The sequence below is a fragment of the Leuciscus leuciscus genome (assembly GCF_965113295.1).
Source record: "Leuciscus leuciscus genome assembly, chromosome: 8".
Classification (NCBI taxonomy): domain Eukaryota; kingdom Metazoa; phylum Chordata; class Actinopteri; order Cypriniformes; family Leuciscidae; genus Leuciscus; species Leuciscus leuciscus.
This window is the reverse complement of record NC_138732.1, coordinates 25,182,865-25,205,810: the sequence shown is the minus strand read 5'-3', so window position 1 is coordinate 25,205,810 and position 22,946 is coordinate 25,182,865. Positions and strand designations below refer to the sequence as shown.

At 39.5% G+C, this 22,946-nt stretch overlaps 3 protein-coding genes across 4 annotated transcripts; 2 read left to right on the top strand and 1 right to left on the bottom strand.

The window, feature by feature from the left end:
* The first annotated feature begins 224 nt into the window (after positions 1 to 224).
* chrm1a (cholinergic receptor, muscarinic 1a) lies at positions 225 to 3,517 on the top strand. Its single transcript, XM_082177352.1, has 2 exons — positions 225 to 866; positions 2,046 to 3,517. Exons 1-2 carry the CDS (start codon positions 231 to 233, stop codon positions 2,742 to 2,744), a joined length of 1,335 nt encoding a protein of 444 aa, XP_082033478.1. The 5' UTR covers positions 225 to 230; the 3' UTR covers positions 2,745 to 3,517.
* dpf2l (D4, zinc and double PHD fingers family 2, like) lies at positions 3,387 to 16,003 on the bottom strand. Of its 2 annotated transcripts, XM_082177349.1 has the most exons (11): positions 15,826 to 16,003; positions 9,848 to 10,008; positions 9,655 to 9,762; positions 8,051 to 8,247; positions 7,869 to 7,961; positions 7,641 to 7,725; positions 6,959 to 7,090; positions 6,647 to 6,778; positions 6,443 to 6,555; positions 6,280 to 6,361; positions 3,390 to 4,303 (listed from the first exon to the last, which is right to left on the bottom strand). In XM_082177349.1, exons 1-11 carry the CDS (start codon positions 15,855 to 15,857, stop codon positions 4,221 to 4,223), a joined length of 1,218 nt encoding a protein of 405 aa, XP_082033475.1. In that variant the 5' UTR covers positions 15,858 to 16,003; the 3' UTR covers positions 3,390 to 4,220. The 2 variants fall into 2 exon arrangements, with proteins under 2 accessions (XP_082033474.1, XP_082033475.1); XM_082177348.1 differs by having other exon boundaries at positions 3,387 to 4,303; positions 6,280 to 6,555.
* Positions 16,004 to 16,111: 108 nt separating this feature from the next.
* On the top strand, positions 16,112 to 22,804 carry hnrnpa0a (heterogeneous nuclear ribonucleoprotein A0a). The gene is made up of 4 exons (XM_082177351.1): positions 16,112 to 16,997; positions 19,641 to 19,759; positions 19,878 to 19,952; positions 22,625 to 22,804. Exons 1-2 carry the CDS (start codon positions 16,184 to 16,186, stop codon positions 19,694 to 19,696), a joined length of 870 nt encoding a protein of 289 aa, XP_082033477.1. The 5' UTR covers positions 16,112 to 16,183; the 3' UTR covers positions 19,697 to 19,759; positions 19,878 to 19,952; positions 22,625 to 22,804.
* Positions 22,805 to 22,946: the final 142 nt, after the last annotated feature.

The following is a 22,946-nucleotide window of genomic DNA, read 5'->3' as shown; positions in this document are numbered from 1 at the left end:
TATTTAGAGTTTGAAATGTCCTATTTGTCTCCACAGAGTTTTTAAACATCAGGAATCCCTAAAAAGATGCAATACAAAGCACGCATCAGACTTTTAAAGGACAAAGATAATCTCATCTTTCCAGCCATCTTCAGTTCATGATGAACGTGACCACATTCGCTCTGAATCTCTCCAGTTTACTCAATGGGACAGACGCATCGGTCTCTGGTCCCGTCAACTGGAGGACAGCAATGATAACTCTCATAACCATTCCACTCTCCCTCATCACCATCATAGGCAACGTCCTGGTCATGATCTCTTTTCGGGTCAACCCACTCCTGAGGACAGTGAGCAACTACTTCCTCTTAAGCTTGGCCGTGGCTGACTTCATTTTGGGCGCCATCTCGATGAACCTCTACACTACCTACATCCTGATTGGCCAGTGGACTTTAGGAAACCTAGCCTGTGATGTGTGGTTGGCAGTGGATTATGTGGCAAGCAATGCCTCTGTTATGAACCTGCTGGCCATTAGTGTCGACCGCTACCTCTCTGTCATGCGACCTCTGACCTATCGAGCCACTAGAACACCCAGAAGAGCTGCAGTGCTGATTACTCTAGCATGGACTGTCTCCTTTGTGCTTTGGGCTCCAGCCATTTTGTTCTGGCAGTATATAGTGGGTGAACGTACCGTTCCAGAATTCCAGTGCTCAATCCAGTTCCTGTCTCAGCCTGTGATCACATTTGGAACAGCCATCGCTGCATTTTACCTGCCAGTAAGTGTTATGGTTGCGTTGTACTGGCGGGTGTATCGTGAGACAGAGAAACGCTCTCAGCAGCTAGCTGGACTGATAGCATCACAGGGAGGACGCACTGGAAACGCATCTCAGGTGAGTTTTACATTAAAAGGGTTGTCCATTATTTAAACTTTGAGTGGGTACGAAGCCCTGAACATGAAATGTGAAAGTAAAAACAGATATCGTGGCTACTAATTAAAAAAATCTTTACGACAAATTATTAATTTGTGGTCACATTTGATGAATTTTTTCCCTTTAGTGTACTATTTGATTTTACTAAAATGAGGGAATGATTTGTTACAACATGGTCGTGATTTACCTAAAACAAGGAAACAAATTAATAAGTCATTATCATTGTGACCTACCAGCGTTTTTCGCCTAGGAAGGATTCAGCCTTACTAATGTTTGTGCCATTGTTTTTCTGCTTAAAATGACATCACTTCCTGGAGGATGATGTAAGGAACAGGCTTTTGTTTGTTATAGAGATTATACAAAAGACTTGTACAAAAGAATGGGAAAATCAATACCAAATGAATGACCAATTCAAGCAATAATCCAGAGAAAAATTATGATTATGAATGAAATAAGGTACAAGTTTTAGTGTAACTTAAAAGACATGCCAACCAGTCATGATGTGCTACATGCTATTGCTAGTCAGAGCCGGTGTTATTTTAGTAATATTTATGTATTATATTATTTATTATTATTTTGATTTGATTTTGATTTTCAGTTTTAGTAATTTTGTTATGCGCATTTTGTCATTTGTATTAATTTTTTATATATATATATATATATATATATATATATATATATATATATATATATATATATATATATATATATATATATTAAGCTTTAATTTATTTACATTTTATTTCAGTTTTAGTTTGAGTAATTTTAGTAAACTTCCACTTCAACTTCAAGTTTTTTAAGTTTAAGCATTTCATCAAATATTGATTCCCCCAAAAAAAGTTTTTTAGATTTATCATTCTAGAGAGCTTTCACTGGACAAAAAAATTACTGAAACCTATGTGTATAAAATAATCCTTTTGGTCCATTTTCCTTTAAAAAAAGGTTATAAATTTCATATTTTTATTTCTTATAAATGTGTAATTTGTCAGTTTTTAGGAGCATATTAGCATACAGATCAACTTGAAGTCGACTTGAAGACACAAAAATACTCATTTGGATTTAAATAAACTTAAGTGAACTAATAAATGACATTTATATGAAAGATGTTAATTTTTTTTTGTCATCATTTATGTCTCCCAGAGATCTTGTCACAGCAATTCTCGCAGTGTTGAGGATGTGAGACCACAAACAGACCAGAAGCAGCAAAGGAAGGGACAAAGGACCATGTGTCCCACCATCACCCATCAAACAGCAGCGTGGTGGAAGAAACGAAGGGAGAGGGACGAGACGTCCAACTCATATACCACATACAGCCATCCACAGATGGACACGGACCACATTTCTCCAAGAACAGACGACAGTAACAAATACATTCCACTTGTTCGAATGGATAAGACTGCGGTCAATAATCAATCCATGCGGAGCTGTCAGTCAGGCAGTCAGAATACGCTTAATTCACCTATGAGTCCTATAACCACAAGTGCTGCTCAACCTTCTGCTCTATCACTGACCACAGCCCAGCAGGGCCGGAAAGCCCGGACCTCGTGTCTGATCAGGGAGAAGAAAGCGGCCCGGACCCTCAGTGCCATTCTCCTGGCTTTCATTGTGACATGGACACCCTATAACATCATGGTTCTAGTGTCCACTTTCTGTGACGACTGTGTTCCCGAGGGGCTGTGGCAGCTGGGATACTGGCTCTGCTACGTCAACAGCACAGTCAACCCTCTCTGCTACGCGCTCTGTAACAAGCACTTCCGGGTCACGTTCAAGGCTCTGCTGCTGTGTAGGTGGAAGGAGCATAAGAAGGGGATCAGGTGGACCCCAACAGGAAATGGCTGATTTCATCACGACATTTATTAAGAGTTGGATTTTCTATTCATGATATTAGTGATTCAGCACTGGTTGACCAGTCATGAGTTCAGGGACAAATACTGATCTATATTAGGATGCCAGAGAGCATGTGGGCTTGAAAAGATCCCAGAGATCAAGGTTGTGCAACAAATATATGAGGTTCAGATTGTCTGATGTGTAATCACGTCTTGGCAGGGCATGTAGCAGGTTTGAGGTTTGAATTGCCTAACTTTGACACATTTAAAATACAAATGTAGCATCTGGGTATGTGTTTATCAAGCATAAACTCTTTAACGTACAAATTTGTACTATAGCGACATGATATTAGTAGTGTGACATGCAACACTTTTTTTCTAATTCTGTGAATTTTTTTGTCATGACATTATATAAGATCTTAAATTATTATAAAATGTTTCACCTAAAATCTTGCAGTTAAAAACAAAAGCTATTTTAAAAATATATTCTTATATCTCATGCATATTATTTCACATGTGGATGTTTTACTGGGTCTTTGTGGATCTCAGAGCTGTAGGACTCTATACACTGACACATCACAGTCTTTATTTACTGTGCTAGTTGTGGTCATAAAAAAAATACTCAATTAAGATTATTTCTCTGTTACATGTATGTTTATTATGGAAAGGCCAATATGAAAAATGTAAATAAAAAAAGACAGAAAAATACAGCATTTACATTCAATACCAAATACAAACTGACATGATATACCAAAAAAAAAAAAAAAAAAAAAAACGAATACAAAACGATACAGTACTCACGATAATTCAATATGGTTAGTCAACAATAATAGATATTGGTTATATCACATACAAAATTCTACTACGAAAGATAACCCGCCTTATGAGAGTGTTTTGTGGGAATAAAATGGATCAATGAGTGAATCCAGAAAATGTAGCAAAACATGATGATATGATAATAAAAATAAAAAATGCAGCACCATCTTCTGGTTTTTGAATCTGGACCTTGGCACAAATACTTCCTGAAAGAATAACTTGCAAGAAAATAATTATATACGACAAAGATAAACAGGGATGCACTACTTATACAAATGAATATTTAAATCCATAACATCCTTAAAAGGATTAAGCCATATGTTTGCTCTATGTAAACAAATGTATCTTGAATGAGCAATAAAGAAAAAATAATATTTGGCAATGCATAAACAGGTGCTTAATCATCTGAACCATTGGCCCCAACATGAAGGAATGTGGAAATACTGCACATAATGCATGAAGTGTATATAATCTATTTCAAATGCGCCCTCTGTCATTTCAAACACTGCTCATGATGTGAGTAACAGTCATAGCAAAATAAAAACCAAAAACAATGGCTATGTTAGGGGCAATGATTTCTCTTCCAGCCTCTCCATCACTCTGGAAAGTCTCACAACAGTTTAAGTGTGTTTCTGCGTGTTCTTCAAGGTAGACTGTTGTCACGGTTCCTCCGTCACTCCATTGCGGTGTTCTGGCTCTGATAAATGGAGGCTTTGTCCTTCAGAAGAGCCAGACACAGATGGCAACTCCAGCTTCCTGTAAACATGATTAAAGCCAAATACTGATCAGCAGCAGCAATGCATAACTATAACTAGTAGTACCAACTAAAACAACAATAAATGCATAAACTTGTATGACCTTGCCGTTTTGGTGTCAAAGACGTGTCTTCACAAGACTAGTTTGAATATGCACACAGACATGAGATTTGAGAACTTTTCAAAGCATACTGACTTTACTTTTTGGCCTTTTCTCCACACAATGCTATTGGACTGCATCACAAGACTTGGACTAAATCACGTAAGTCAGTAGTGTGACATGCGAAACATTTTTACTTCTGCTTCTGTTAAAAAAAGAATCTCTAATGCCACATTATATAAGTTCTTAAATTATAATTATATAAACTTTAATCTAAAATCTTGATGTTAAAAACAAAACGCTTTTTTCTTATCTCATGCATATTATTACGAATGTTTTACTGGGACTTTGTGGATTTCAGAGCTAGAGTACTCTATGTTAGGGCTGCTCCCTAAAGGTCAACTAAATATTACTCGATGAGAAGAGTTGGTTGGTTGCAGAAAAGTGGCAAATTCATGCGCTCCATGACGGACAGATCGTTAACATGTTGGTCCATTTGTGGGATAATTTTGAGAGGGTAAAGGATGACCCCAAAAAGGTGACGTGCAAACTCAGCAGGCAAACGTTCACCTATTACTCATCAAACTCAAACATGGCTTATCATTTGAAACATGTAAGTAGTAGCCTAACGTTAGCCACTGTACCTCAAACATTAATGTTAACCTAGATAGTATTACTGGGAACATATCCAACTGTTTGAGCAGAGTGTGGAAGCTAAATTAGTAGCACGCATGATGTTTAACTTAACATGCTTTTCTGTCTATAGGTATTAGGCACATCCACTACACCGCGAAGTAGGCCTGGAACGACGCTTCGGCGGTATTAAGTGGCACTGCCATACTAGCCATTAGCATCTGCTGTAGAGTTTTGTTTTGTGTGAAACATGACAGGAGATTACTGATGAACATAAAAAAGTGCGTAATCAATGTAATCGATTACGTCGACATGCTGTCCCAGCCCTACTAGCGAAGATGATGAGTCAACGTCGCCAACTCCATCTTTGTAGCCGAGACAGACTCAGAAAACACTAGCTAATATCATAAAAGTGCGACTAGTCAACTAATGGCTGAAATGAATGACCAACAATCAACTAGGAAAATCTTTGTTCGGGGCAACCCTACTCTATATACAGATACATCTCAGTGCAGTCTTTATTTACTTTACTGGTAGCAGCATAGACTGTAGCAGTCATAAAATAAAATGTTTTTTGGCGCTTTGTGCATATTTTTGGAGATGCCCCTCTCTCATTATATTGAAAGAATCAGCATAGACATTCTTAATGCATTTCACAAAAGCTAAAAAGTCAAATGAGTCTAGAACGACATTAGTTTGAGTAAATAACGACTACATTTACATGCACCCTCGTAATGCGATTATAATGATGTTTAAGCAATTTTGCAATTAAAATTTACCTCATGAAAACGAAATACTTGGATCAAATGTATGCAATTAAGCTCATAATCATCATTTTTGGGGTGCTTAAACTAAGCTTGTATTGACAACGTATCGAGATATGAATAAAATTCAGTATATTCATGGTCGAATACATCGAAATGGAGACATTTTAGGCATTTAAGAGGAAAAAATCCAATACGTCCATAGAAATGTGTTTTTGCATTTGACGCAAGTAGAATAAAACAGTGGCCAGTAACACACTTATTGTATGCAAGTACATTATTTGTGCTGTGCATTTGGATATATGAATAATGGTGGTAAAAATAACTACAATTCTTAGGGAATAATTAAAATTGCATGGAAACGGGAATGAAGAACGAGAGTTTGCTTGTTTGCAAATCTTACGATTAAGTCCTTAGTCCAATTATTGTAAAAAAAAATGTTTTTTCATTATTGGTGCACATGCAAATGATTGCTAGTACCTTCTGGAGGATCTGACATGGGAGGGCTGAGGCAGTACATGTGGTATCCTCTGTCACAGTCATCACAGAACAGAAGCTGGTCCTGGGAAAGAGGATTTAAACACATTAACAGATGGTTTTCTGTGTAAAGGGTTTGTTTGAGTGATAATGTGCGGAGACTCACGTCATTCTCAGATGTGCCACAAACATTGCAGCACTTGCACTCAATGCACTGCCAGCGGTAAGTCTTTACGGCTGCCATCATCACCGCAGTGAACTGCAGGCACGAAGGATGTCCTTATGAGGGATAAGAGAAAAATGCAAATGCATGAATTACGTGCATCTGAGCGTAGAGGTTTAGATTTCGTTCTGTGCCTAGGTGTCATACCTGAACGTCCACAGTCAGAGCAGGACACCAGCTCTTCAGACTGGCCTGTTTTCTGGTTCATGTTGGAGTCACCCAGGCAGAAGTCGCAGTAGTCATTGGGTAATGCCAGGCCATTTGGTCCTTTTTTAGGGGCTGTAATAAAACAGAGCATCAGATCAACTGTTTTCCTGCTTCCGTTAATGTTTTGACAAGCAGGACTATCCAAATCGAATAGAACAGAACATCTTGTACTTGTTAAATCCCTTAAAGTGATAATGCACAAGTGATGTGTAATGACTGAATACTGTGCAGTCATCATGAATGAACGCTCACTCTTGGGTTCCTCTTGTGGTGCAGGGGTGTGAATCTCAGGTTCTTCTTTGTCTTCTCCCTCCTCATCAGCCAGGTGAGAGTGAGTGTAGTGGTAACTCAAGCCTGGTCTGTTCTTATAGCGTTTCCCACAGACTATTAAAAAGAAAAGGTTTAAAATGAAAACAGTCGTGTAAAAAGTGTTATGCATTATGGAAAACAGGATTTCCATTGATCTTTTAGCATAAAGGCTTTCAATGTACTATGCAACTTTCACAATCAAAGCTCCCTCTCCAGATGACCAAACGATTGATGGGAACTAAGCTGCAGACATGAACCAATCAAGTTTCAGCAACTTAATGAACAAAAGCAGTACGCAAGGTTAGCCAAAAACATATTTGCATAGACTACTGTTCAAAAGTTTGGGGTCAGTAAAATCTTTTTGAAATAAATAGTTTTTGTAAGAGATCTCTTATGCTTACCACGGCTGCATTTATAAAAAAATAAAATAAAAAAAAACTAATACAGTGAAATTATCACGTTTTAGTACATTTTGAAATGTAACTTATTCCTGTGATGCCAAAACATGAACTTCCAACAGCCATTCCTTCAGTGTCACATAATTCTCATTATTAAAAATAATTCAAATCTTACTAAGCCCAAACTTTTGAGATATATATGTCCAAAATAACATGTCAAAACTCACTGTCACAAGCATACGGTTTGTCTCGTTCTTCCTGGGCAGCTGCAGCAGCTTCCATTTTCTTTTTTCCATTCCCAACTCCTCGACCCTGGCAGATTAAAATACATTTTATTAACTCTATTCCTTCAGGCCATCGTATGACCAGTAGGCACCATCACAAGAGGAGATTATCAATTGTTAATACTGTATCAATATTCAATTAATTAAGCAACAGCAGACTAGGCAAGGTACCTTAGACTTCCCTTTTCCTCGTCTTTTTGGAGTTTCCTCCTCAAAATCTTCATCGTCCAGATCATCCAAGTATTCTTCGGGCTCAAGGATCCTCTGAGAAAGACAGGAAACAATCAGGCCATGCATTCATTTATGAAAATTATGAGACATAAGAGGCCATATTGAAAAGCCCTGCTATATACCTTCCTGATGCGTGTGGATCCACTGTGGCTGCTGGCCGTGCTGGTTCCAGTGATCTCAGACAGACTGGTTTCTTCCTCAGGTGGTCTGAGCTCTGTGGGCACTCTTTTATCCAGCGGCTCTCCTTTCAGCAAGGCTTCCAGACTGCTCCCATCCAACGGGCCCAACACATCTTTTTTTAGGCCCAGCTCCAGCTCAGCTTTGGAAACATGCCTCTCTTTAATCATTTAGATTATGATTTATAATCTATTTTTAAATATTTTTTCTGACTTGCATTTCTCAATCTTTTTTGTCTAAACTTTTTAACCATGTAAAGCTTGACCTATGAAATATTAGTCCAAAATATCTATTTTGTCAAGACCAAGACAAGACCAGCACTCCTCAAATGTCTGAGAAATGTCTTATATTTAATCAATAAATACAATTAGAATTTGACACTATAGAGCTGATACCAATCAAATCACTAAAACATAACATTCATCTTTGTGTTGCAGAGGTGGCACAGAAGTTGCATCTGAATTGGTACAATTACATCTGCATAAATAATGTTGAGATTAATGTTTTAAAAATAACATTTTGAATATAGAAATATGATGGAAAAATAAAATGATAGGTCTACTTTTAAATATGAAACTGAAATCAATGAGTGAGTCACAGAATAATTTATTCAACCGATTTGTTTAAAGCAGCTGATTAAATTTTGTCTAAAATTGACAAGACCAAGTACAAATGCGGTCGAGGCCAAGACAAGACCAAGACCTTTAAAAAATGGTCTCAAGATCAAGACCGGTCACGAATACTACAACACTACTATTTAAAAAAAAACATTTAATTGAATCATTTATTGAAACTATAGACAAAATCTAAAGAAGAAGAAGCAGCTTGTATGCGTTTCTGTTGAGTATCGTATTTGATACATCAGCCTTTTATGGCTCATATGACATGGGAGAATATGAAGCCCATACTCAAGGAGAAAAAAATACCACCATTTTTATTCAAATATGCAATTTGCTGCAGTTGTTGTCATTTATATGGCCAAAAGTAAGATGAAATTCTGATAGTTTGTAATGTAAATCAATGAGATTTTTATAATCAGTTGTCTCTATATCTCCCAAAAATATGTCTTAGAAAGATGATATTTAAATGCTCAGCTTTATGATCAAAGCTCTGTAGTTTTAATTGTGGGGGCCAAAACATATAATGCACTGCAATTCACTGGTACTCATATATTGATATTAATATTGATACTCATATCCTAATAGGATTGTTCTAAAAATGATGTGTGATTTATCAAGTTAACCTCAGTTGCTTCAGCCTATAAATGCTTACCTTGAAATATTACTAACAATATAAAAGTTATTCTCACATTTACTTTATAAAAATCTGAATAGATTTCACAGCAAAAAGACATGTACCTTGAAGGGGGGCATTTTTACAATTCAACTAAAAACTCTTTTACTGGCTAAAGAAATATATACTATCATTCAGATGACATGTAGAAGATTGTGTGCAACAGGTTTTTCATCAAAGTTATTCATCAGAAGTTTAGAGACCTTAGAAATTTGCATACAACAAGAAATCTACTGCTAATGTTGTAACAGAATACCAGATTTGAGTGGAGGAAAAACTAGAGCAGGGTCTTCTGGTGGGTGAGCTCTTCTTTTCTTCCTCCAGCGCCGGGCGGGGTATGTGTACAGCTGTCCTGGTGCTGTACCTAAAATAGTAATCATAAAATCTGCATGTCAGTTACAGTAGGACAGACTGAGAATAGAATCAGCGTAAATGGGCTGATGCCAAACCTGCGCTCCTGTGTCTCTTCTCCATCCAAATGTAGCAGTTGCTTTGAGCAACTCCAGTCTGGGAGTCCAGGAAGGGCATGAGGATGCTCCTCTCGGCACACAGTCGGGCGTTATAACTATGACACTGCTCCAAAGCATCTTTGTAGTACTGTTCTCCAAGTCTTCATTCCACACACAAACAAGAGAGAATACGAGCATATATAAGTTTCTACACAGCATGCGATTTAGATTTACTGTTTAGATGCACATGGGTCAGTGACGTGCCGCACTGATTTGCACTTCCAGGAGCAATAAATATTATATATTTATATAAAATAGGTTTAAAATTATATATATGCTTTAATCTCACATCATTTGTCCTCCTCACTGTTCATAATTGTGTGAAAAATTCAAAAATAGGTAACTTTTAGACTATTAATGTGGTCAAATGTCATACGGTCAAACGGAATTCACTTAAAGTTATTTAAGACAATTGCATTTAAAATGATTAAAAATGTTTAAAAATCATCAAATTTTTCATTTGGCATATTTATTCAAGTCTTAAAGGAACACTCCACCGTTTTTTGAAATAGGGCTTATTCACCTTCTTTCCTACATTTAGATAGGTGGGCAAATGCATTTTTGTCTCAGTGCATGCATTGTTTTAGTTTGACAGGGTCGGCGCTAGCTTAGCTTAGCATAATGAATGGAATCCTTTGTTGCCAGCTAGCATGTCCTGAGTAAAAGTGATATAATTTTTTTTTAAAACCCACCTAATTACTTCTTGTGGCCTGCGTATTCACAACAAGTACAAAAAACGATGCAGATTAACACTAGACGATTTCCTTTGCAGATATTGACTTGGGACTATATTAGGGGGAAGCACAGGTGAAGCACTGCTACTTGGGCGCAGAGATATCACGCCCAAGTAGCAGTGCTTCGCCTGTGCTTCCCCCTAATATAGTTCTTAATATATAAGTCAATATCTGCCTAGGAAATCGCCTAGTGTTAATCTGCATCACTATTTGTACTTGTTGTGAATACGCAGGCCACAAGAAGTAATTAGGTGGGTTTTTAATTTTTTTTATATCACTTTTACTCAGGACATGCTAGCTGGCAACAAAGGATTCCATTCATTGTGCTAAGCTAAGCTAGCGCCGACCCTGTCAAACTAAAACAATGCATGCACTGAGACAAAAATGCATTTGCCCACCTATCTAAATGTAGGAAAGAAAGTGAATAAGCCCTATTTCAAAAAACGGTGGAGTGTTCCTTTAAGATAAGCATATTAAAGTGTCAGTGAGATAGACCTTAAAGAAATGTCATTAGTATCTAAAACAAATTGTTCCGCAAAGACACATTTTCCCTATGTCATACGGTAAAACAAAGTTTGGAAGCCATTTTGGAACTGAATATTAATGACTTAAGTCATGTGACATGTGATGACATCACTCAGAGGACCCCTGAAGACCAGCCAAGTTTAAAGTAACTTTAAGATTTTGCTCCTAAATTTCAGGTAATTTCACCTTTTCCAAGTGTGTTACCATGTGTCACAGATTTGGGTGTCATATGGTCAAACGTCAAAAAAGGGTTTAATACATTTAAAATTTGAAAAAATATTGATTTACAGGTGAAATATAAAGTTTAAAAGTCAAGGTCAAGGGTAAAGGTGGAAGGAGGTGGCCAAGCAACTGCCTGTTATAATGGACAAAGCATGGAACTGTCATAAGGGCAAACAAAAAATGTCATACGGACAAACGATTTTACCATATGACATGTTGTTATACCATATGACACAGAGCATTTAACTGAATTATTTAGTTATTTCTTAATTGTTTTATCACATATATAGTTTGTACAACTACTATGAATTAATATTAACATATATAATATATTTCTGCCTATTTCAAGCATTTTTACAGATGCCTCTTACAGATTAATTACAGATGCCTCTTTCTAGTAAGGAGAGGGGTGCACGTTTCCGTGCAAAGCTAAGGGCAGATCCTGCAGCTAGAGAGGAGAACCTAGCTAAGAGGAGGGAAAGGTATAACTGTGAGAGTATATGATGTCTGAGCTCTGAAACCTTGGAGAGAGACCGATTGGTACCGTTCAGGTGTAAGCCTGGGGACTTCCTCGAGTGTGAAGGTGGTGTCTACGGACGCCTCCACCTCGGGATGGGGAGCGCTGCTCAAGGGCAGACCGTTCTTCGGCCAGTGGTCAGAACGGGAAAAGCTTCTACACATAAACTGCTTGGAAATTATGGCAGTCGACAACGCGCTTAGGCGTTTTTGTCCTCTGATAAAAGGACACCATGTTTTGGTCTGTTCGGACAACATGTCAGTGGTAGCCTATATAAATTGCCAAGGAGGTATCAGGTCCCGAAACCTCTACAGGTTGATGGAGTGCCTCTTGGTCTGGGCTCAGCACAATCTGCGCTCGCTGAGAGCAGCGCACGTGCCAGGCCACCTGAATGTGGGACCAGACAGACTGTCCAGGGACAATGTTCCGACAGGGGAATGGTCTCTACACCCACAGACAGTCCAACTGCTGTGGAAGACATTCGGCAGAGCGAAGGTAGACCTGTTTGCGTCTCAGGAAAACGCTCACTGTCTGGAGTTTTTGCTCACTGTCACACGCTCACTGTCTGGCCCACATCTGGCCCCGCTGCCCGCTCTATGCTTTTCCCCCGTCACGCTCCTACCTCAGGTATTAGAGCGAATCAGGGAAAACGGATGCTCAGTGCTACTCGTGGCCCCGTTCTGGACGAACCAAGCTTGGTTCCCGGTTCTGATGCAGCTGACGAGCACTGCCCCATGGCCGATACCAGTGAGGAGGGATCTCCTCTCTCAGGCCAAGGGCTCGATCTGGCATCCTCGCCCTGAGCTTTGGTCCCTACATGCGTGGGCCATCAACGGGTACCCGCTAACCTCCCGGTGGGAGTGCTAAAGACGATCACGCAGGCTAGAGCCCCGTCTACTAGACGGCTCTATTCCTCTAAATGGTCTGTGTTCTCTAGCTGGTGCACAGCTCGTGGCTTTTCATCCTCAGACTGTGGGGTGACGGAGGTTCTTTCCTTCCTGCAAGAGCTACTGGATAAGGGCAGAACCCCATCCACGCTCAAGGTTTACGTGGCGGCCATAGCAGCGTTTTCTAAACCGACGCTTGGCCAGTCACTTGGAAGAAACAATCTGGTAATTCGCTTCCTTAGAGGAGCTAAGAGGCTGAATCCTCCAGACCTCCCTCAGTTCTCATGTGGGACCTTTCTACGGTTTTGGAAGCCATGAAAGATGCCCCATTCGAGCCAATCCAATCAATAGATTTCAAACACTTGTCTTTCACTTGACTCTCAGTGAGCGCAACGTGTATGGAATTTGGGCCAAATGACTCGAGGGTCATACTCAAACCAAGGCACGGGTACGTTCCTAAATCCCTCAACACACCGTTTAGGGCTCAGATGATTTCCCTGTCGGCCCTGCCGGCCTCTAATGAGGAGAAGGACGCAAGCTTTCTTTGCCCGGTCAGGGCATTAAGGGCTTATGTGTCTCGCTCGACTGTTTTCAGACAGACAGAGCAGCTCTTTGTTTCGTTCAACGGACGTTCTAAGGGACTAGCTGCCTCGAAACAGTCTATCCAGGTGGATAGTTGACGCTATAGCGCTGGCTTACGCCTCTAAGGGCCTGCAGTGCCCGTTAGGTGTCAGAGCGCACTCCACAAGAGGCATGGCCTCGTCGTGGGCGTGGTCTAGTGGGATTGCCTTGCAAGATATCTGTATGGCGGCAGGCTGGGCCTCCCCGTCTACATTTATAAGGTTTTATAACCTAGAGGTTCCCGCCTTGTAGGCTAAGCTGCTTTCGATCTAAAAATCAGTACTGTCTGCCCGAGGCTATCAACTCAGAATACTGAAACTGCTCGAGCGCAGCTCGCTGATCGATTAAATAACTTTATGGGCAGTGTGTAAGACGCATAATATTCATCAGACCAGGCAGAGTTTTTCGCCCTGACTGTGTGAAACACTAGTGATATAATTTGCTCCTTATAGGACGCTACTTATTACAGGAATGATGCTGTTCCAGCCCCTCTTTCCTGGACTCTCTGCGAGTCCCTGATGATCATGCACTATATGATCCCTGGGCACTTGCCCTTGGGACTTTGGTGTTGGATCTCAGCACGCACAGCGTTTTACACTGTGTTCCCCTAGCGCAAGATATTACGCAGTACGAGACCTCTCATAAGAGAACGTACTCGGTTACTAACGTAACCTCGGTTCTCTCTAGAAGAGGGAACGAGTACTGCGTATCTTTGCCGTGCATGCAACACGCTCTGGTTCGCTTAGGCGATGAAAAAACAGATTCTACAGCCTGTCGAGCTATATTTATAGGCCCAAGCACGCCCGTTTCGGCGGGATGTGACGCAGTGGGCGTGAAGCGCCCTCATTGGATCTGACGTCACGAGGGGCCTCTCTCGATAGGCTGCTGCAGTTGCGACAGGGCAGCCAATGGGCGCGCGAGCCGTCTCGCCTATGTCTGCATGCTGCCGCAACGCGTTTTACATCAATTCAAAATTAAGGATAATTTTTGGCTTCAATATCTCGCGGAAAAGAGGTTTTCCCACATTCTCACAATGTTACTGTTATTTGTTATACGTTTTTCGTAAAAAAGTGATGAATCTTTTGATATGAGCTAAAAGAAATGTTCAAGTGTTGGGAAATATATTCTACTGTTAATAAAAGGTTCACTTGTGTTTCTTTGAAATCATTCTGAATTGGCCTACATCAATTTATTACATAAAAAATGCAATGAAACATTGAAATTGTACTATGTCATACGGTAAAACAAAATATGTCATATGGTAAAACATTGAATTTTAAAAGAAATAAAAATAAATACTTTGTTTGTTTACATGGTTCATGAAAATAATGGAGGAGAGCTAGTATGATATATATATGTATATAACTTCAAGGCATTTTTGACTAATTTCTAGCAAAAAAATTGAACAAATGTCCATAGATGACATGCTGTAGTCGTTAAAAAACAAAATATCTAGTATTTGTGGTGTAGGTGTTTATATTTTGCAACTTGTTCTAATACTTACAGATCAACTATTACATTCTTGGTTGTATTTAACCGTGTCATGAATATCAAATTTATTTTATTTCTAAAAATCATTTCGTTTTACCGTATGACATTTTCAAGGACTGTATACAAAGAAACACATTAAAATGTCATATATTGTTATTTTTTATAAAGGGCACTAATAAAAACAAAAAATATACACATAGATTTACTCAAAAAATGCTATATTTAATTTGTCTTTTCATTTTTATTTTTTTACTGTTTTGAAATTCTAAAACGTCACTGACCCACATATACTTTACATTACTTAAGCTAAATCTTAGTCTTGGGAAGACTAATTATTAACCATGGTTTTACTACAAAAAAACATGGCAACCACAAATTAAGTATGGTTTTGCTACACTAACCATAGTTTAACCATGGTATTTGTAGTAAAACTGTGGTTATAAAAATGGTAATCAATCCACCAAAAAAACACGGTTACTACACTTTTACTATAGTAAAACAATGGTTAATTTTCGTAAATGGGAGAGTATTTTTAATTTACATTTCGTGCGTCACAACGTGCTGATATGCAAACAATAGACATCAATGGACCCCAATGTAATGTATTCATTTTTGCCAGTGTTAAAAAAAAAAGCAACGACAATTTGATAGACATTTCTTAAAAAGTTGGAGAACAGAACGCAATAAAAAAGCAAACTAACCAGTGACTGGTTAGTGTAACTGATTTAAAAAGTAGACACATGGCTGTAACGCTCTTTGATGTCACAGAAAACGATGAATGAACGAGGAGCAGATTAGATAACCAAACACCACCACAATACTTCAGCCTGACTTTAGTATATAAAACCACCCCAATTCAACAATAATTTAAGAATATCATATTGAGATTCATTCAAAGAGTTTAAAACTACATGTACTCACACTTTAACGATATTCTCCACGGCAGTCGCCATTGTTTTGCTGTAGTGGGCTGTTGTTGTCTTCACTGCGCATGCGCATTGGGACCTTTTTGAATCAACGATACGTTCTTATCTTTACATGAAAAGATTTCCGTCATAGCAAATGGAAGCTGACCACAATATTTTTTTGTTCAATTTTTTTTTACAAAATATTTTAACGAAACACAAACGGTAATACTAGTAAGCCAAAACAACTCAAAACCATTGATCTCATTCTGCGATGGGCGTGGTTACGTTTAAATGACGTCTTCCGCCCGCACCGCCGCCATTTATATCTCACCGCCATTTTACATCAACTCAGAAGAGATTAGATTACGAAGATGACGGCTCAAATGGAAAATCAACTTTGCAAGCTCTTTGTCGGCGGTCTCAACGTCCAAACCACCGACGATGGGCTGCGAGAGCATTTTGAGCAGTACGGGAAGCTCACGGACTGCGTGGTGGTGCAGAACCAGCAGCTGAAGCGCTCGCGTTGCTTCGGTTTCGTGACCTACTCGAGCCCGGAGGAGGCAGACGCGGCCATGGCGGCCCGACCTCATGTTCTGGACGGCAACAACGTCGAGCTGAAGAGGGCCGTTGCGCGGGAAGATGCGGGCAAGCCCGAGGCTCTCGCGAAAGTGAAGAAGATATTCATCGGCGGTCTTAAAGACGATATCGAGGAGGATCACCTCCGCGACTGCTTCTCCCAGTTCGGCGCGGTGGAGAAGGCGGAGGTGATCACAGACAAAGAGACCGGCAAGAAGCGCGGCTTCGGCTTTGTGTATTTTGAGGACAACGACTCGGCCGATAAAGCCGTGGTGCTCAAGTATCACATTATTAACGGGCATAAAGTGGAGGTGAAGAAAGCCCTGACCAAGCAGGAGATGCAGGCTGCTGGTAGTCGCGGTGGCCGCGGAGGCCGAGGAGGTGGACGGGGGATGGGCAGACCGCAGAACGGCTACGGCGGGCGCGGCGGAGGATACGGCAACTATGGCGGCGGCGGCTACGGGGGCAATGACGGCTATGGAGGCGGATACGGTGGCGGGTATGGGGGAGGCTACGGGGACCAAATGGAGGGCTACGGCGGTGGTAACGGCTACAGTGACTTTGGCAGCGGCTATGGCCAGCAGTCCTCTGGCTATGGCCCAATGAAAGGTAATTACTCGGGCAGAAGCAACGCTCCTTACTCCCGAGGTGGTGGTGGTGGTGGTGGTTACGGCAGGGGGGGTTACGGAGGCTCGTATTAGGAGCGTGTATTAGGTCTCATATTAAGAGCAGCTCCTTCCCCAGCCCACATCACAGTTTTGACCACACATTATCTTCAGCTAAGTAGCCAGATTTAGCCACCTTAATATGGCGTGGCATTGACTGAATCACTCAAGCTCCATTCAGGAGGTCACAACTTATCCAGCCTAGCAAATCATAGGTAGGGCTCACCTATCCGACTTTGCTCAACATCTTACAGCTGTTACTACTACTACTACACATCCTTTTGCTCTCTTCCCTGAAGTACTAGGGAGATTTTTTCCCCCCAGCAAGACATAGGACTACTACTCTGGATCTCTACTTATTATAAGACTGGCCAGTGGTGGCAGGCTACCTGTTTGCGAAACTGTTTCTCACACGTTTTTTTTTTTGGTGCATTGGGATTAAGTTAACATTAGTATTTTTGCTTGTTAGTGTTGGCATGTTTTTCTCCTTTTAGTATATGTATTGTATCTTTATTGTGTCTTTGTTTTCTTCAATTCAAGACTTATATAAATCTGGTTTAAATGTAGAGTCAATCGCAGTGAACCCCTGTAGAGATTAAATATTTCATTGGTTGGCAACAGGCATTATCTGCACATCACATGATCTATAGAGACGATCTATTTTACTCGACGTAAAATGCTAATCAACATTTTTTTTGAATTCCTAGTGATAAACCCACAATAACCATGATTCTGTAAAAAAAAAAAAAAAAAGAATTGAAACAAGCAAATTGTGCTTGTAAAATAACAGTAAAAACAGTGTAGCACAAATAACTAAATAGTCGTTCCAAAACTACTTAAGTATTGTGTGTGTATATAAAAATATTGTTTCTGTATACACTCAACTATAAATCAATAGTTTTAGGTCACTTTTTTCATTCGCAGTGCTTCATGGGATTGTATTTTCTGGAAATATGGTCACTGAAAAAGTGTAAGTTCACTAATGCACTTGAAGGACTCGCTGTGGATTCTGTTGCCAACCAATTAAAGATTTAATTTTATTTAATTAGGCTCGATGGCAACTAGAAGTTGTTCGTCCTAACATAAGAAACGTGTTGGAATAAACAAACTTCTGTGGCGTTTCAGTAAAAACAAAGTTAAATGGACTAGTTTCAGTTTCAAATGTTCAGGCTTACCTAAAACCCCCTCAATATTCGTTAATATAGTGACTAACGTGTCTCTCCCAATTAGTGTCTTTTGTTAAATAGTTCAAGCAAACTGAAAATATTGTCATTGGTGTTACAGTGAACCTTTCTGACGGGACTCTGAAGACAGATTTGAGTTGTTTTTCTACAGTTTAATCATTTAGTAAAGGACTTTAATGTTCTTGTCTCATTGTATTACTGCTTCAACGGAATAACCTATTGAATATTGTTTATTTCAGATACAACTGAACTGTATGTACTTCTGTTAATAAAAACCATTACTCCGTAGCCATTATGGTTCTTGACGAGCTGAGATTTATTGGGTGGTTTTGGCGTATATGAGGCCCGTTTAGTGATTTGTCTTTCCAACTAGGTAAGACTAAAATTGGAGGCGCACCCATTGGCTCTAGTGCTCAATATTAATTACATTTCTTTGCATCAGACATGTGGGGATGTTAATATTTTCCCAGCCTTATGTTGTCTTTATTCTTAAAATATGTTTAGAGCTTTGTTCCAATACTTTTAGTGATCAAATAAGATGGATCTATACCTTAGCTGTGTCCACTACTACGTCATTGGATTCTCCAGGGGTACTCCAGAGATGTAGAAACCCAGCTGAAAATCCATAGGATAATCGCACCAGGTTTCCAGGTTTGTAGAAATACTTTATACACAAGACATTACATCAGGTGTGTCTTTAACATACTTCGGATCCACCTGGAAGAAAATCAGGTATTTGTGAGTCGTTAAAGTAAAGCGTGCATGCAAAATTTCAGCATTTCCTAAATACTAGCTGTGAATAGCGTTAACTTGCGGTGATCATGTAACAGAGGAAAAGTGGCAATTAGAACATACTCTAGTTCAATGTGTGTGACGCTGTGGTGATTGTGGTCTATGTAGTTATGTGTTAATCCAATATTTTAGCCGATTTCCAGTTTAAGGTCAAACCGGAGAATGGAGCTTATAGTTCCTGTATACTTGATGCATTAGTTCCAGATATTAATGACATCAAATGCAAAGGAGATCAGCATTTATTAAGCAAGGTTTGTGCTTTCAGTTATTTACTTTACATCTTATCAATCCCCCTCCCCTCCTCATCTCGGTGTTTTGCTCGTGTTTTGTCCTACATTTCTGGGACTCTTAAAGAGGACAGTGGATATTATTGATAATTCAGTGAGACTAGTGACGATTCAACAGTAAAACTTCTTGGCATTGGCTTTTTTTAGAAAATGAGATCTGCTACTCTCATTCTTAAAGCACAGCTCCTACATAGACCCTCCTTAAAGACTGTGTGTAAATCTGATGGGGTTGTGTCATAGATTGACAGTAGACAGACGTGTTTCAGGACACTGTTTGTTGACTCGACACTTACATGCATCTGCATCTGTCTTTTTTTCCCACAGAGGGTATGCAATGGAAGGATTTAAATAAAATCTCACTTCCAAGTGCGGCCGCTTGATGAACCTCTTCTGTGGCTGTGAATCCAGTTGCTTGGAAAGAAGGAAGAACTCCAGTCAGTTTGGTGAGCAAGTTTTAAAATGTATCTTTTATTTATATATATATATATATATATGTATGCATACATATAAATGGTCATACCAATTATGTTTACAATTGTTTTCCCCCTCTTCTTTTTGCAGTCTAGCAGAGTTTGCTTATGAACGCATACGCTAGATTCCTGTGGAAGATGCCTATGCCTAGGCAAGATGCCTTTGGTAAGATTTTGTAATATATTGCATTGTAAGTTTCAGTGATTTTACTTTTGAGATCAAACTTCTTCAAAATGTATTCAGATTACATACTCCTTTTGAATTTTCTGTGATTTGTCAAACATCTTTTTGTGGGGCTTTTCAGTGAGATTTTTTTCTTAAAGTGCCCCTATTATGCAGTTTTAAAGTTTCCCAATTTTGTTTTGGAGGTCTCCTACAGTACGTTTACATGAATCCAAAAAACACTTTAATTTTGTCATGATATACACTGCAACATCACCTCTTTTCTCACAGTGTCTGAAACGGTTCGATAAATAATTCACTCTCTAAACCTCTCCTTTCTGAGAGTCTTCCGTTTCGACTCCATTACTGTGTCTGAAATCGCTTGTGTGTTCTGTCGCAGAAATGACATCAGTCACAGTTTTATCCTACATGTAGCTTATTTACAATAAAATAACAGCCAGTTACGTTGGAATTATATACATGCCTGCGTGCCAGCTTTGTGGTAATCATTAAATAATCATACTCATTAAACTAATAAAAAAAATAAAAAAACTGCCAACAAGAATACTCATTAGTGCACATTTATTGTATGCATTTAGACTAGATATTATTTTTAGTATCTTCAACTGTTCTGTCCAAGCAGCTTTTTTGCACTGTAAGAGAATGCGCTTATCACCTTCAACCCACTGTTTAGATGAATTCGGTAAAGAAAGAATACAGTACCTTCTCTCGTTAATGTAACTCTGAAATAATATTTGACCAAGGCAGCAACTAGGAAACGATGGTGACATCATTTCAAGGTAATGTCGTCTCTAAACTGGGCTAATTTGGCCAGTCACGCTAAAAGTGTGTTTTCATAAAGGTAGTTTTAGGCTTTGTGTCAGGGGAAAAAATAGCCTACGTTTAGTGTGTAATGATGGCAATCTTGTATTCTTATTATGTTTTGACTTCAAGCAAATTAAGTTGATTCCAAGAGCATTGTGGGAATCGGAGTTGGCTCTGGAAAAACCCGAAATTGAACACACCTAACAAACAGTAATAATGTTGTTGCCTTGTTGGTTTTACCAACAGTCCTCATCATTTGGAAGATTTGATTTTGATTTCTCGACATGTCAATGACGCAAACTCTTCCAGGCCTCAGCTACAACTACAGTGTTTGAGGGTCAAAGTAGACATTGTTTGCAGGTAGCCAATGAAGACCATAGGCTGGCATTATGCAAATTTGTTACAAACCTACGTAGGTTTATGCAGGAAGTAAGACTGGAATTACTGATGGCTCGTTTCAGGCAGAGACAATAACTCCATTTATAGTTGACTTTGCAGACCTTTTACATTCACAAACAGCTATATAACGCGCTACAGCAGCCATATCACCCAAGACTGGTTGTACCTGGATGGGAGACGACCTGGGAAAACTAGGTTGCTGCTGGACGAGGTGTTAGTGAGGCCAGCAGGGGGTGCTCACCCTTTGGTCTGTGAGTCCTAACGCCCCAGGATAGTGATGGGGACACTAAACTGTCAAAGAGCACCATCTATCGGATGAGACGTTAAATCTTAGGATGTCCTTCGAAAAAGTGTATGGGTTTAACCCTGGTTTCCTGGTCAGATTTGCCTATTGGCCTCTGTACATCATCATGGCCTCCTAATCATCCCCATATATCCACCTTTTTCCTGAACGCCGTAGTCTCGCCCGACTCATAGCAGAATTTTCCTTTACATTTCCAGTCTACAGCATATTTTCCGAGCTGATGAAACGTTATGCAAACAATTTTCATTACGTTTAACTTGTGAAAATAGTTTTAAAAATCACATGGCTCCATAGTACCATCACTTTACAGTGCCTCACCTGTCAAAGTTTAATGAGTGCGTAGAGAACATGAAGCAGCCTAAACTCATATACCACATGCTGCTCCCTCTCGAGGTGAAGTTCGAGGGGGATTTTGTCCCCAGAATAAGAGCGCACATATACTTTTTATGGGGAGTATTTTAACATAAGTGCTGCAAGCCATGCTCGTTTTCTCTTGTCAGTCTTTGGCTTAAAATGCAAAGCATATGACGCCGTATACAGACATTCTTTTCAGATTTGCTGGTGCTCAAAACGTGTACTTTCCAGGAATTTCTCGCATTTATTGTGTTGTGGCAGTCAACAACAGCACAGTTTAACCCTGTGATCATTTACATTTTTAGTAATGTTCAAAAAGTTTAATTCAGTCGCTCTTTTTACTCCTTTTAAATAATGGGGTCCTATGGAGACCGGAACAGGACAGCATCCAAACGGAAGTTAGAATCCATCATGACGGCGCTCATCGTTAGCTCAGGAAAAATTTGGATTCTGATTGGCTTCATCACTCTGTCTCCTCTACACCAGTAAGCTGGTGTGGGGTGGGCGTTCTGGCACAATATGGCTGCCGTCACATCCAGGTGGATGCCTCACATTGGTGGTTCTCCCTTCCATGTGAAGCTCTTTGAGTGCAGAGAAAAGCGCTATATAAATGTAACAAATTATTATTACATGAAAGGTAACATCTTAAAAATAAAAAGCATAATGGGGCACTTGAAGTTAACAGATAAACAGTTTCTACTTTGATGTAGTGCATTTCCGCCCTTATCTCTTGTGTGTTTGAATCTGTTATGCTCTCTTAACTTAGAAATGTCTTGTCTTGTTGTCTTTACAGGCCTGGTGCCAAGATGATGCCATGATAATAGTACCTGGAGGGCGGCTTCATCTGATCCTTTGACTGCTGTCGAATCAAATGAAAACAGTGATTGGAATCATTGTACATGTGCATATGAGCAGGAATGAACCTGGCATTGAATGTCTGATATGAATTCAATAAAACAAATTAATTGGATAACTTCTGAGTCTGTTATTAAGGTTTGAATACAACAGTTTATATATGTGCACACAGAGTAGTGATTCTAGTGTGTGTGTGTGTGTGTGTGTGTGTGTGTGTGTGTGTGTGTGTGTGTGTGTGTGTGTGTGTGTATATATATATA

Excerpts from the sequence above, each read along its gene's own strand:
- hnrnpa0a (XM_082177351.1), top strand. The coding sequence starts at position 16,184 with ATGACGGCTCAAATGGAAAATCAACTTTGCAAGCTCTTTGTCGGCGGT. Across the intron at positions 16,998-19,640 it reads TGGCTATGGCCCAATGAAAG|AGGGTATGCAATGGAAGGAT; the intron begins GTAATTACTCGG and ends TTTTTCCCACAG.
- dpf2l (XM_082177348.1), bottom strand. The coding sequence starts at position 15,857 with ATGGCGACTGCCGTGGAGAATATCGTTAAAGT. Across the intron at positions 10,009-15,825 it reads GTGGAGAATATCGTTAAAGT|ACTTGGAGAACAGTACTACA; the intron begins GTGAGTACATGT and ends TGTGGAATGAAG. Across the intron at positions 6,556-6,646 it reads CTCTGACTGTGGACGTTCAG|GACATCCTTCGTGCCTGCAG; the intron begins GTATGACACCTA and ends ATCCCTCATAAG.
- chrm1a (XM_082177352.1), top strand. The coding sequence starts at position 231 with ATGATAACTCTCATAACCATTCCACTCTCCCTCATCACCATCATAGGC. Across the intron at positions 867-2,045 it reads GCACTGGAAACGCATCTCAG|AGATCTTGTCACAGCAATTC; the intron begins GTGAGTTTTACA and ends TATGTCTCCCAG.